This window comes from Phyllobates terribilis, unplaced genomic scaffold, assembly GCF_046119375.1.
Source record: "Phyllobates terribilis strain yellow unplaced genomic scaffold, ASM4611937v1 Scaffold_136__1_contigs__length_4911898, whole genome shotgun sequence".
NCBI lineage: Eukaryota > Metazoa > Chordata > Amphibia > Anura > Dendrobatidae > Phyllobates > Phyllobates terribilis.
In genome coordinates, this window is record NW_027362896.1 from 1,120,372 (window position 1) to 1,136,273 (window position 15,902).

General features: G+C 43.4%; 1 protein-coding gene across 1 annotated transcript in view; it reads right to left on the bottom strand.

Annotated features, from left to right (window-relative positions):
• The window catches only part of LOC141204940 (uncharacterized), a 231,570-nt gene extending 216,090 nt beyond the window's left edge, over window positions 1-15,480 (bottom strand). Inside the window, 3 exon segments of the mRNA XM_073663980.1 lie at window positions 6,761-6,940; window positions 7,070-7,202; window positions 15,405-15,480. Coding sequence (XP_073520081.1) covers window positions 6,761-6,940; window positions 7,070-7,202; window positions 15,405-15,430 — 339 coding nt within the window. The 5' untranslated portion in view covers window positions 15,431-15,480.
• Between the last annotated feature and the right edge of the window lie 422 nt (window positions 15,481-15,902).

Sequence of the window (15,902 nt, forward strand, 5' to 3'; positions counted from 1 at the left end):
AATATTTAAAAAATGTAAATCTGAAAATTGTGATGTGCATTTGTATTCAGTCCCCTGTAGTGTGATTCCCGTTATAGATATAATTGTAAAATCTATAAAGTTCTCATATTAACGTTGAAGCATGGATTGCATGGAGCAAACTCTAGCTCGATGACCCACAGATGACCTTTAACTGCTGCTGAGACATCTACCCCTCCCCCTCTCACCACAGCAGGTAATTAAAGTCGGTCATCTGATAGATCACAGACACAAATTCCTTTTTCCTCAGCTTGCAGAAGAATGGTGGAGATGACCTATCACCTCTTGCCTCAGCTTGAGCAGAAAGGCAAGCGGATTACTTTAAAATCCTTTGTACATTCATGCAAATTTTGAATTGAGGTTTTTAAGAACGGCATAGATTTTACAGATTGCGGCAACACCTCCCAAATTAATACTGGGTCAGATGGATGAAAATATTCATGCCATGTTTTCCATCTATAGAAAGATAAAATCGTGATATGAAATATGACCTGGATATCTCCTGCTTGGGACCTCCAGGTGCGAAGATATTGTGGAAGTTGAGGATCTCATAATTTTCTGAAGACCAGCCATCAGCACTGTTATGAGTCACCGGAGGGGAGGTATGTGGGAGTGACTTGTGTTGACAAATACCGAACTATTATCAGTGTCAGTCCTGGGAGACACAGTGTGCTGTACCGTTACCCCCAAAAACCGAAGAGACACACTGTGCCACGGGGCCAGCCGTACCTAGGAGGGGCATGGCTATGCGGCTACCTGGTTTTCACTGGAGCTCCGGATTGTGGAGGCTTGAGCGGAAGGTAGCCGCCAGGTACCACTCCTAGGCAATCCCCGTTACTTCAGCTGCTGACCGCAGGGGGGTCAAACTTGTAGACACAGACTGGACTGATTTACTTGGCAGACAGGACTTAGACTCCGTTCAGACTACACAGGTTCTGGATCCTCGGTCAGAACGGATACTAACGCGGAGTCACAGGCAGGGGAGGATTCAGATTCTGGAACAGGCTCCAACAGTACGGACTCTGGAACACTAGCCAGGACAGACACTGGTACTGGTTCAAGTACCGCTGGAACCGTTTCAGGGTTCAGGTACCACCGGTGTGGCTTCAGGTTTCAGATACCGCCAGTGCGGCTTCATGGTTCAAGTTCCGCCGGTGCGGCTTCAGGTACCGCTGATGAGGTTACAAGTTCAGACACTGACTTCACAAGGACAAGGTGATCAGGTTCAAACTACACACAATATAGGAAAAGGTAAAAAAATATACTACACGGGATATAGGGACCTGGCAACGCACTAGTTGCACACACTAACACTAAATGGAAAATGTTGCTCAGGCTAAGGGTGCCTTTTATACTAAAAACCTCCCAGTCATTGGCTGGGGGCATTTTCACAGTGCGCGTAATGCCCCTTTACGAACAGGGGAATGCACGCACGTGCGCCGTCAGGGAAACTGTTTAGCCTGCACAGGACGCTGAGAGCAGGAAGCAGGAGACAGGGAGCTCCTTCCACGGCTGGGGAGATCAGTATGTCGGCATCCCTGCATGGAGGAGGCAGGGGAACCATACAGGGGCAACGGCATTAATGTTACAACTTTACTGTGACTATGACAGTTATATTGTTATTGTCCTCTTTGTTCTCGTTTAAATCAGATCATTTTTATTAACCATTTTGCAACATTTTTCAGATTTCCATAAATATACAGAAACAAAACAAAAGCCCCAGTCCCTCACAACCCTTCAAGAAGAGAGTCCAGAAAAGTTATTCCAGCTTATGTATTGTCCTGCTTCACCGAGTATGAGCAATCAGGGGGTAGAATGAATCCATATGTTATTAAATAAAAATTTGGCATCTTATATATAAGGAAAAGTTGTAATAGTCTGTGCGGCTATTTGTTCATATGAGCCTGAACGTTGACTCTTGAATTGTTTGTTGCAGCTTATTGTGCTGCTATCCCTGGACGCAGGGTAATTGAACAATATATGTTTGCTAATATGTTAATTACCCCTTGTATCAGTCCATGCAGCTTGTTGACGTGCAAACACTGAAGGACAAAACTATGCTGGATGATTGAATACTCAAACAGTGAGAGATGACCTCCTTCCACCTCCCCCCAAAACTATTGATAATGGCCTGATGGACAGTTGTGAACTAAAGAAGGGAAATCTATCTTTGCTTTGCATAGAGATAATTTTGGCGGTAATTCTAAGATCGTGCTCCACTGACCATCCATAATATGATCTACGTCCTCCTCCCATTTGTTTTTAGTTGGTACTTGATTAGGTATGAGTGAAAGGGCTTTAAATGGGAGGATATCTGATTTTTAGATGTGTAAAGTACCAGCAACCAAATTTATAAACATATTCTTCTCAATCGTTAAAAGTGACTTTTTTTGCATCTCACAATTGCAAGTTTTTAGAGCGTAAGCCGTCTTCTTAGAGCTTTTGAAAACTTGATGACTCATCCATTGTACTGTTTTTTTAGTACAAGTGTAAGAAAAAAAAAGATGCTATCTCCCTGCATGAGTTCCTTCGTGTCTAAGAAGTTGTGATTTGTGCATAAAACATTTCAAACATACTGGACATGAAAATGGTTTCACCCCTGTGTGAATTCTTTGATGTTTAACAAGATCTGAATTCTGGCTAAAACATTTCCCACATTCCGAACATGAAAATGGCTTCACTCCTGTGTGAATTCTCTGATGTGTAACAAGACCCCACTTCTGTTTAAAACATTTTCCACATTCTGAACACAAAAATGGCTTCTCTCCTGTGTGAATATTTTGATGTGTAATAAGAGATGACTTAGCGGTGAAAAGTTTCCCACATTCTGAACATGAATATGGCTTCTCCCCTGTGTGAATTCTCTGATGTCTAAAAAAATCCGATTTCTCGTTAAAACTTTTCCCACATTCTGAACAAGAAAATGGCTTTTCCCCTTTGTGAGTTTTCTTATGTTTAATAAGACTTGAATTCCGGTTAAAACATTTTTTACATTCTGAACATGAAAATGGTTTCTCCCCCGTGTGAATAGTTTCATGTTTAACAAGAGAGGATTTCGTGGTAAACCGTTTCCCACATTCTGAACACGAATACGGCTTTGCTCCTGTGTGACTTCTCTTATGAATCACAAGGCCCCATTTCTGCTTGAAACACTTCCCACACTCTGAACATGAATACGGCTTTGCCACTGTGTGAATTCTCTGATGTCGAAGAAGGTCTGATGTATCTCTGCAACATTTCCCACATTCTTGACAAGGATATGTCTTCTCCCCTATGTGAATGCTCTTATGTTGAGTAAGTTTCGATTTCCAGTTAAAACATTTCCCACATTCAGAGCATGAAAATGGTTTCTTCCCTATGTGACCTCTTCTGTAACGGTTATCTTTCTTATTATTCTGAGATGATTTAGAAGATAGGACCTGTTCAAAAGGATCAGATGCTAGATCTCTGCTGTGAAGGGCTATATTTGGAGTTATGACATGCTCTTCAAATGTTTCTTGTGCGATACCACGATCATCTTCTTTACAATCTAAAGATATCCAATGTCCCTCAGAGCTCCTGATCCAAGCATCTGAAAAGAATAAAGATGGTTTTACTATCTTTGTATAGAAGCACCTAACATTTACACTGATATTTTATAACCTTTATATCTAAAAGTGTTCATACAAATTACAAGGCATGTCGCAAAATTCACTTTTTATCTAACACAGTGATGCGAAGTAGATCACAATCTAAGGCCTCGTTCACACATTCAGTATTTGGTCAGTATTTTACATCAGTATTTGTAAGACAAAATCAGATATCTTCAAATGCTTTGCTTTTATACAAAAATGCAGCTCCTGGGACATAACGCTGGTACAAATAGGTGAAGGCAGTTTCACGATGGCCAGATGAAGAGGTCATTAGCACAAAACCACCCTTGCCTACTGTGAGGACACAGCATTTAATCCTAATTATGCCAGATGTATTTTCCAGTAGGTCAAGAGACCTAAGCCATTGTTCATATGAGCCTGAACGTTGACTCTTGAATTGTTTGTTGCAGCGTATTGTGCTGCTATCCCTGGACGCAGGGTAATTGAACAATATGTTTGCTAATATGTTAATTACCCCTTGTATCAGTCCATGCAGCTTGTTGACGTGCAAACACTGAAGGACAAAACTATGCAGGATGATTGAATACTCAAACAAGGAGAGATGACCTCCTTCCACCTCCCCCCAAAACTATTGATAATGGTCTGATGGACAGTTGTGAACTAAAGAAGGAGAAACTACCTCTACCCTTCTGCTGGGAGACTCTACATGACAGTAGCCAAGACACCATGGTTCCAACTGGAGGAATACAGATTTGAGACACTCAAACACAGTAGTATGCCCAGAGGGAAGAAGTATGAGCGTTCGGGGGGGGGGGGGGGGGGAAGCCCTGGTCCATTCGGTCTTTTTGAAGACAGCCAGGCCAGCAGACGAGAGCACTCATTGACCCTAGTGTTTCCACACCTACTTGTACCTGCCTTGTCTTCTACGAGAAGCATTTTTGTACAGAATAAAGTTAAAGCATTTGAAAATATCCAGGGGGAGCGCCATCTTTCTTTTCTTGCCATTTGATGGTATTGTGCTCTTCAAGTAAAGAAGGCGGAGACCACCCCTCCTCAAGTCCAAGTAACTTTCGCCTGATTCATTATTGCATTTGCATTTTTTTTGCATAGTTTTTGGAGTTTTTAATTTGCAGTTGTAGGGTTTTGTACGCACTCAGCCGCATTAGAAGTAGGCACAGGACACTGTCTCTTTAAAAATGTCCAAGGCAGGTTTATTCAGGCTTCATAAACCGCACTTTCAAAGGAAAAAAACACAGCCTTCTCCAGCACAAAGTAACAAAACAGCAAAATGAACAGTCCATATAGTACTGCTGGTTCGCCCGCTCACAATCAGTGTCTTTTTGCACAGACACGCTGCAGGTCTCCACACCTCCAGCCAGACACTGAATGAGACCCTTAGTCTCCATTTTACACACACTCCCTGGGATGAGGATATGTGAGCAACCATTCCCCCCCATCTCTCTTATGCCTGCTCGTAAAAAACAGCCCTGATGCACTGAAGTAATCCTCTCAGCACTACTTGTGCTGGAGCATGTTTTCCCGGTTTTACATCACTGAAGCTGTCAACCTCAGCGACACATATCTCCCCTCAAGGACATGTCCGGCGGCCATCTTACACAGTTTTATTAAAGCCTATTTTTATAGTGTTTAGTCTTTCTTTTTAACCCGTTAAGGACCAGGCGATTTTTCATTTTGGTGTCTTCGTGTTTTCCTCCCCTTATTCGAAGAGCCATAACTTTTTTTCTTTTTTTTTTTTCCTTTCGACATAGCCGTGTGAGGGCTTGTTATTTTGTGGGACGAGTTTTACTTTTGAATGACACTATCCATTTTATCATGTGATGGACTGTAAAAAATTTTTTTAAAAAGTGTGACAAAATAGCAAAAAAAAAAGCCCAATTTTGCAATAGTTTTTGTTTTTTTTTTTATACACACTGTTCATTTTACGGTAAAAATTACCTGAAAATATGATTCTCCAGGTCAGTACTATTATGAAGATATCAAACATACATAGTTTTTGTTTTATTTAAGTAGTGGAAAAAAATTATATTTTGATAGATTGGAATTTACCATGTGTATTTTTTAATTTGTTATAAACTTTTTTTTTTAGTTTTTTATTTACCTCCCACTGTATTTGCTAGTCCCCTTAGGGGACTTGAAACTGCGATCATCCGATCTCTTCTACCACTGTATATAAAGCAATACCGCAGTATTGCTGTATATAGCAAAATTCACGGGCTGGCTTCCTCAGGAATACAGTCATGACAAGTACAGGGGTCTTCAGCAAACCAAAGGTTGTCCGTCCTGATGAACGCATAGAAAGGAGCGCTCTCCTTTTGGTGCACTGTGAATGCCGTGGATGTGTTACCCAAGCTTTTCTTTATTGGTAAAGATTTAGATACAACACATATAAATATAGTTATATTCCCATGAGAAGAATCTAGAACTTCTCTGCATTTAGTGGTCTCTACTCACCTGGGTGGTCATATGTAGTAATCTCCTCTTTACACCGCTCATCACCCCTCACATATGTCTCTGTAGTATTAATATGGGTCAGACCTTCACCCTGAAACAAATATTGTAAAAGTCACAGACAGATGGAGAAGTCCCATCTATGGTCAGCTCTAATCCTGCCATCTCCACCGTTCTCATTACACAAGTATAAAACATATAATACTGGTGGATAAAACAAGACTGAGCACAAGACCTTCACAGCCGTCTACACATCATAGGGGAGATCTCATGACACCTTCTCTCCATCTACCTGATGATCCTGAGGAACATTGGGGTCTTCTTGTTTACAGTCCTGTGGAAGAAGAGGACGGGGACATCTCTCTGGTGTTGTCCTCTTACTGGATAGATCTGCAGGAAACACATACAGGGACTGAATTCATTCTTTACATACAGATAATTATAGGCCGTGTGTATTTAGTCCTGTCTATTACCTGGTGATGTGAGGGGCTGGGGAACCTCCATCATGATGTCCTTGTACAGATCTTTGTGTCCTTCTAAATACTCCCACTCCTCCATGGAGAAATAGACAGCGACATCCTGACACCTTATAGGAACCTGACACATACAATGATACCGTCATCCCCCCGATCCCTCCATAGCGTTACTGTATAATGTCCCAGCATTCCCAGCAGTGTTACCTCTCCAGTCAGCAGCTCAATCATCTTGTAGGTGAGTTCTAGGATCTTCTGGTCATTGATGTCCTCATATATCAGGGGGTGAGGTGGAGGCCCCGTGATTGGGCTCAGGGGTCTTCCCCACCCCTCAGACACGGGGTCCTGACAGCGCCCACTAGAGGTCTTCTTCACTATTGTGTAATCCTGGTTATGGAGAGACACATTAATAAATCTCCCTCCAGACATTTCCAGAGTCCTCACCTCTCCAGTTCTGTCCATCTGTTATTCCCATAGATAAGAATGATGTAATGTGACGTCATCAGAATCTCTCACCTCTCCAGTAAGCCGGAAGAGGATCTCTAGGGTGAGGTGGAATATCCTCTCCGCCATCTTGTCTCTGTCCCTATCCATCCTTGATGGGTCAGAAAAATTCTGTAGATCAATTATTATCTGATATTGAAGAAACCTAATAGGAAAGAAGATGATCCGGTGTAAAAACATAGAATAAAAAAAACATAAAAAGGGCAAATACTAGATTTGTGATACCAGTATAATGCAGTAATGTCATAGAGCACTTAATACATGTAGAGGTTAGAAAGTGAGTTATAAATTCAGATAATTATGGAGATATTTAACTGAATAAATAACTCAATGGGCAGCACAAGAGTCTTCATACAGTCATTAAAATATGGTAACGTTACCTTTGTATACATCTCATCACACCACGGTAAGTTCTGGGAAGACGAGGTCTTATAGTTCCAGCTGCTACTCTACGTTTCGAATTGTCCAAGAACGCTTTTTGCTTTTCAGTTGCTATAAGCTATGACTTTCCTTATTTCTTAGACCATGGATTTTACATCTGACCCATGACAAAGCTAGAGAGTGAAACCACTTGGACATCATCATAAGGGCTCATACCCATATGTGTGAAAACATTTTTCCGATATCCGGACCGAAAAAACGGACGAGCGTCATGCGCGTTTCTCACCTAGCATCCGATTTACATCTGATTGTCATGCGTATGAACTCCGATTGCAATGCAATTTAAACATGGGCTTTTACATGCAGGATTTCTCAATGTCACAACGAGCAAGAGAACTTTCTCACGGTGACATCAGTGAGGTGAACGGAGTTCGTATGATATGAACCCCGCTCAACTTTATCAAGTCACTGCGGTGCACAAGCATGCGCACCTCAGCAGGGCTGTGGAGTTGGAGTCGGTGTCCATTTTGGTGGAGTTGGTATAAAATGGACCGACTAACTCCTAAAATTTATAATAAATTGGGTACAGTAGTTCAATGCAGTTTGCGGGGAATATTTCATAAGATTTTGGGAAAGTTATGAAATGTCATATAAATGTCTATCTTATTCCTGATCTAAGGGTCTGGACTTTGAGCTGAAATTAATCTGTGCTACAGTAAATTTATCACTTAAACATGAGCCATGTATGAGGGAGTCGGAGTCATGGAAATTGAGGAGTCAGAGTTGGAAATTTGGCTTACCGACTCCACAGCCCTGCACATCAGTGTCTCTGCAGAATGGCAGGCTGTATAGTCGCATCAAGCTACCATGCAGCCTGCCATCTAGATGTAGCAGAGCTAGACCTGTTGCAGGACAAATGGATTATTTTCTTCACATCGGAGAGGTGAGCATGAGGTTGCTTTATTATTTTATTTTTTTATTGCAGGGAGAGTGACATGTTAAGCATGTCACGGTGAGGAGACTTTTAAAGCCGCAATTGTCTCTTCAGAGAGGAAGAGGACTAGAACGCTAGTGCCACCTACAGGAAGTAGCAATCCTAAAAGTCAATAGTGACCCTTTAACGAGCCTTATCACATGACTTAGGATATAAGCCAAAACCAGAAACTCAATTTGCAGACACTGTGTTTCAGGGTACTGCCCCTCGTCAGTGCAAAGTGTGTATATGGTGTATTGTCTAGTGTGCCCTTAAGGTGATTAAATATATAATTTAACCTTAGGCTGCTCTTTTATCTCGATCCATGAATCCTCACGTCCGTTGTTCGGTCCAACGAACACACTATTGGGGCTGGTTCCTAGCCCAATATAATCCCCTGGTCCGCTAGCAGAAATTATATTTAATAGGAACTAGTGGCAGCTCTACCAGGCCGATAAGGTTCTGCTTTACTGGGGCTATTGAAGGGGTCTGTCAGGGGTGTGAGCAAGTGTGGTACCACATCAGTGACTGAGTGGGCCACCTCTTTTCACTCCCAGTACCTTCCTGTACCCATGTGGACAGGGGGGTATCTGAGTAGAACTGTAATAATCTGACCTTACGTGTCCGCGAGGGGTTGTGGAACGTCACGTTGGTGCAAAGTGCGGATCCGTATCACGTGATCCGTCTGACATAATAGTGACATCAGGCAGGTGGCAAAGTGGGGATCCTTTACATGTGGTGGCAGTGGTGGAATTCTGCGGGATCTCTCTGGTGCCATTTTTCACATGTGGTGGCAGTGGTAGCATTCGGCAGGATCTCTCTGGTGCCATTCATCACAGTGGTCTGACGCCTCTCACCCAGCCAAAATAGAACTCACACTTTGCACTGACAAGGGGCAATACCTTGAAAAACAGTGTCTGTAAATTGAGTTTATGGTTCTGGCTTATATCCTAAGTCATGTGATAAGGCTTGTTAAGGGGTCACTATTAACTTTTAGGATTGCTACTTCCTGTAAGTGGCACTAGAGTTGTAGTCCTCTTCCTCTCTGAAGAGACAATTGGTTTAATTTAGAAATATTAAAAGGAGTCTGTGTGTTTATTTCAAATAAATTATTTTATTCTGGGTGTTGTTGTTTTATTTCACCATTTGACTATTAGGTTAGTAGTGGGGGAATCTTATAGACGCATATCCATTACTAACCTGGGCTTGCTGTCATCTGCCAATATAAAGCTGACATCAACCCGAACCCAATTACCCCACTTGCCACCGCATCAGGGCAAGTGGGAAGAGCGGAAGCTAAGTGGCAGAACTGGCGCATCTTATGGATGCGCCTTTTCTGGGGTGGCTGAGTGCTGATGTTTGTAGTCTGAGAGGGGGCCAATATTCATGGCCCTTTCCAAGGCTATTAATATCATCCCCCAGCTGTCTGCCTAGTCTTTGCTGGTTGTTAAAATAGGGGGATCCTGGAGTAAATTTTTTTGGGAGGTCCCCCATTTTAATAACCAGTAAAGGCTAAGTATTCAGCTGAGAGCTGATATTAATAGCCTGGGAAACTCCATGGGTATTACCCCCTTCCCAGGCTAAAAACCATCAGCCCCGGCTGTCCGCTTTCCCTCTGCTGGTTAATAAAGTTACGGGGGACACCACGCCATTTTTTTTTTTAAAGATATTTATTAACCCCTTAAGAACCTTGGGTTTTTCCATTTTTGAGTTTTCGTTTTTTGCTCCCCTTCTTCCCAGAGCCATATCCTTTATAATTTTCGGTCAATAGGGCCATGTGAGGGCTTATTTTTTGCGGGACAAGTTGTACTTTTAAACGCCATCACTGGTCTTACCATATTGTGTACTGGAAAATGGGAAAAAAATTCCAAGTGTGGTGAAATTGCAAAAAAAATGCAATTCCACAGTTGTTTTTTGGTTTGTTTTTTTCCCACGTTCACTGAATGCTAAAACTGAGCTGCCATTATTATTCTCCAGGTCATTACGAGTTCATAGACACCAAACATGTATAGGTTCTTTTTTATGTAAGTGGTGAAAAAAAAAAATAATCCAAAGTTTGCTAAAAAAAAAAAATTGCGCCATTTTCTGAGACCCGTAGCGCCTCCATTTTTTGGGATCTGGGGCCGGGTGAGGGCTTACTTTCTGCGCGCCGAGCTTACGTTTTTACTGATACCATTTTGGGGTAGATACGATGTTTTGATCGCCCGTTATTGCAATGTTGCGATGACCAAAAAACCTTAATTCTGGCATTTAGATTTTTTTTCTCGTTACGCCGTTTACCGATCGGATTAATTCTATCTTTATTTTGATAGATCGGGCGATTCTGAATGCGGCAATACCAAATATGTGTATGTGGCTTTTTTTTTTATTATTATTTTATTTTGAAAGGGGGGAGATTTAAAGTTTTATATTTTTTAAAACATTTTTTTTTTTTTTTTACACTTACTGCATGCTTCAATAGTCTCCATGGGAGACTAGAAGCAGCAGTTTTCTGATTGCTTTTACTGCATACAAGAGATGAGCAGATCGCCTGTATGTAGAAATGCTCACTTGCTATGAGAGCCGACCACTGGGTGGCACTCATAGCAAGCGAGACATTACAACCACAGGGATCTGCTGCAGACCCCGGGTGGTAGTGCCAACCCATCGGTGATGCACGATCATGTGACAGGATCACCGATGGGCGGGGCCTAGGACGCGCTTCCCGGAAGCGCCTGTTAAGTGCCTCGCTTCCCGGAAGCGCGTGTTAAGTGCCGCTGTCAGAGATTGACAGCGGCATTTAACTAGTTAACAGCCGCGGGTGGATCGCGATTCCACCTGCGGCTGTTGCGGGCACATGTCAGCTGTAAGAATCAGCTGACATGTGCCTGGTTCAGTGGATGCTCGGAGCCCGCGCTGAACCAGGGGTGATAGCCTATAGCGTACTAATACGTCATAGGTTATTAATGGATTAATTTAATGATAAAATACATGTACAGTAAACTACACTGTCACTGCACTAATTATATATGTCACTGACATCTTCGATTTCGGATTGCACTTGTCCGTTTTTCTCGCAGATGAGCATGAGCCCTAAAGCTTGTAGCAACTGTGATTCGGATGGCCTGGACCACTTTTTGATCGTTGAGGTCCCGCTGGGTAGCATGTATCGGTGTGTTTGACACCTTACCAACGACCTCGTTGGCGACTCAGAACTGAGACACATAGGCGTGCATTTGCGTTGCATCGTTAAACAGGTCGCTACGGGTCGCCGTATCGTTGCGAAGATCTGACTGTTTGACATGTCACCAGCGACCACATAGCGACGCAGCAACGATCCCTGCCAGGTCGTATCGTTGTCGGGATCGCTGTAGCGTCGCTAAGTGTGACGGTACCTTAAGCCTGGTGTGAGTGCTCAAGTGTCTCATGTTTGGTGGGAAAAAAAAAAAATGCTAGAATTACTGAGTGAATTTGTGTTCTGAGGACTAAAAGATGTTTGGTATTAACTGGTCCCACTAGTGATGATTGCAGGTGCTCGTGTATGCGGGTATCGTGGGTGCTCGAGTGACATGTTCGCATCCCTATGGCCGCATGTTTCATAGGTACAAAACATGCGGGGATTGCCTGAGAAACACGGGCAATCCCTGCATTTTTTGTGGCCGTGAAAAATGTGGCCGCGAGTACGCAATCATCTCACTTGAGCACCCGCGACGCTCAGTGCATACCCGAGCACCCTAGGAAACTTGAGTAACGAGAACTTGTGCTCATCATTCGGCAAAATGGGAGAACAGACTTTCTTGAACATGCCAACATGTGGACTAGCAACTGGTGTTAAGAGCTTGTCTTCCCAGCGCCGAGATGTATACATAAATTGATTTTTGTCATTTGAATTCTCAATATTCTTCCATAGCTCAAATTTCATGCCTGTAAGTACGGTGCGAAACTGCTGTAAATGTTTTTTTTATGTTTTAGTAGTTAATAAAAATTCAAAAACTTTGTAAAAAAATATAGATATTTTTTTCCATAATATTACCCTTTAGTTTTTAATTGATGGGCCTGTATTAGAGCTTATTTTTTTGTGCAATGACTTATTTTTATTGATACCATAAGTTAAGTTGTGATTAAGTTGTGCGCTTTTTATCGCATTTTTGAGGGGGGTTTCGGTGACTGAAACACTCCAATTCTGGAGTTTTAATTTATTTTTTTTTATTGCATGGGTTAATTACATTTTTATACTCTCATAGATTGGAACTTTATGGACACAGTTTATACCAAACATGTTTTTTTTCTTTATTTTTGAAAATGTTTGCATTAATCTTTATTTTTTTTTCCGTCATCTAGCTGGGCTTCATGGGAGTATAAAGAGCACATTTACTACTTGACGTACTCCAGGTACTTCTCCTCCTCCTCCTTCATTGCAGCAGCAAATATCCATCCCTTATTGTGTGTTAAGAAAACTGGCAAAAGCCTTCAGTAATCCGCCTACTAAATTCTTGGCAAATTAAGTTGCTGGTGGTGCGGTTGCTGACTTACCAATTTGTAGAGTTAGCTGAATTTCGAGAAATGATGCTGTTGTGGAAAATAAGTGTTTTTTCTGCACTGCTGGTGAAGTTCCATGGAAAGGACCCAGGACACAAGGGATGAAAGATTTAGCGATTTTAATATCTATGCGTTTCGAAGTTATGCATCTTCTTCTTCAGGATACAACCAGGAAGAAGTTGAATAACTTCGAAACGTTTAGATATTAAGACTGCAAAAGCGTACATCTTGTGTGTCCTGGGTCCTTTATGTGGAACTTCACCAGCAGAGCAGAAAAAAAAAAAACCACTTGTTTTCCACAACAGCATTTCTCTAGATCTCGTGACCCGTGGGCTTGCAGCCAGGGCTGTGGAGTCGGAGTAGGGGTCCATTTTGGGGGAGTCGGTATAAAATGGACCGACTACGACTCCTAAAATATGTAATAAATTGGATAGCTCAGTGCAATATGTGCTGTAAATGTTTTCATAAGGGAAAGTTATGAAATGTCCTACAAATGTCTGTTCTATTCCAGAGCTAAGGATCTCGGCTTCTAGTTGAGATGAATCTGTGCTGCACTTTATGTACATGCGCAGTAGTGAGGTCATGCTCTGGAGTTGGTGTTTGGGAAATTAAGGAGTCGGAGGTTTGGCTTACCGACTCCACAGCCCTGCTTGCAGCAGCTGGTATTGATGCCTTGAGATTGTTGTGTATTCACAACTCCATCAGGTGAGCAAGCACTTTGCACTAATACGTTGTCACCACCGGATAAAACCCTATTGTGTTATTTTTAAGACCTAGTAGAGATGAGCGAACCCAAACTTAAAAGTTTGGGGTTCGTACCAGACATGGACTTCTCCCAGAATTTGCAAGCTCCAAAGTTCAGGTCCCCATTGTTTTCAATGAGGTTCAGGCTCAAGTTCGGATACTGTTCTGGTACCCAAACCAAACTTTGGATTAAAGTTCAGGTCGGGTACCAGAACCCAAACTTCCCTGGGTCCGCTCATCCCTAGCTCCTTGGTATGTTTTGAGAAAGTATGGCATACATTCAGCCTTGCTGGAAGATACCCAATCACCATTATTTCCCACTGAAGGGAGTGCCCACTCTGTTTGTGTTAAAAAGCTCAAAAAAAAGAGTTCAATACAGTCCTAGACGACCTCAGAGGACAATTAGAAGTGTGCACGAGTGAGTTTCGCCAGCAAATACATTTTTTGCAGAAAAATCATCACAGCTGACAAATTCAACTTTCAAAAGATTTGCTCATCAATATCAAAATTTAATAAATAGAAAATTTAACATTTGTTCCCATGTACGTAATTGCTCAAAATAATACAATATATTATAAACTGTACGCCTAACGGGAACAGAAAAAAAATGGCAAAAAAACAAAACAAAAAGGGTCATATGTACCCAAAAATCGCATCAATGCAAACTACAGCTTGTTTCACAAGAAATAAGTCCTGAAACAGCTCCACCAACAGGAGAATATAAAAAAGTTCTGGGTCTCAGAAAATGAAGACAGGAACTTTTTATTTTTGCTAAGTTGTACATTTTTTTTTTTTTTTATAAATTCTTTATTATTTTTAGAAACTAACAGCAAAATGCAGAAAATCAGGGAAGGTGCAAGAGACATAACACTGTATGCTGGGAGGAACTATCAATTCTGGTCCACAAGATGGGGACGGGGTAGAAAGAGAACGAATAGAGAAACACAATAACTTCTACAATTTGTTTTACCACTAATATGAAAAAAAAAAAGTTCTACGTTTGATATTGCAGTAATGATGCAGACACAGCGGACCCCGCGGCCCCCGGCTCCTATGGACACGGCGGACCCTGGCTCCTACGGACACGGCGGACCCCAGTTCCTACGGACACGGCGGACCCCGTGGCCCCGGCTCCTACGGACACGGCGGACCCCAGGGCCCTCGGCTCCTACGGACACGGCGGACCCCGGCTCCTACGGACACGGCGGACCCCGGCTCCTACGGACACGGCGGACCCCGGCTCCTACGGACACGGCGGACCCCGGCTCCTACGGACACGGCGGACCCCGGCTCCTACGGACACGGCGGACCCCGGCTCCTACAGACACGGCGGACCCTGGCTCCTACGGACACAGCAGACCCCAGGGCCCTCGGCTCCCATGGACACGGCGGACCCCGCGGCCCTCGGCTCGCACGGACACAGAGGACCCCGCGGAGCTCGGCTGATTACTACAGTCTGACAGATAATAAACAGAGCGGAGGCCGAGCACAGATACAAGACAGGACTGAGAAGACACCTCGGGGTACAGAGCTACGACCATCGGACTGCGGGAGAGTCCCGAGGAATTCAGGAAGTTATTCCCGATCCAGTGGATAAGAACTCACCGATTTATAGGAGAAAATATCACAGGATCAAACGTAACTAAAAGCAGATGAAAAAGCCAAGTAAAAATGTACGAGTGTGAATAACGGCTAATCCTGATAAGAGAATAAGGGGGAATCTCCACATACCTCCACCTGCAGAGCCGCCACCACATATATGGCTGCTCTGTGCGTACAGGACCTGTGATGAGGTCACAGGAGGGGAGGAGTCAGGGGTCACATGATCAGGGGCCTCAGTGGATGCAGGACTCTGCTGTGCTGGTTGTCATGGTGCTGGATGAGCTGAAGTTTATGTGTGGGGTCAGGAGGGGTTTACAGTGTGGATGTAGCAGAGCCGCGTGTGTACGAGGTGTACGGAGCGGAACCACGCGTGTACGAGGTGTACGGAGCGGAGCCGCGTGTGTACGAGGTGTACGGAGCAGAGCCGCGTGTGTACAAGGTGTACGGAGCAGAGCCGCGTGTGTACAAGGTGTACGGAGCAGAGCCGCGTGTGTACGAGGTGTACGGAGCGGAGCCGCGTGTGTACGAGGTGTACGGAGCAGAGCCGTGCGTGTACGAGGTGTACGGAGCAGAGCCGCGCGTGTACGAGGTGTACGGAGCAGAGCCGCGCGTGTACGAGGTGTACGG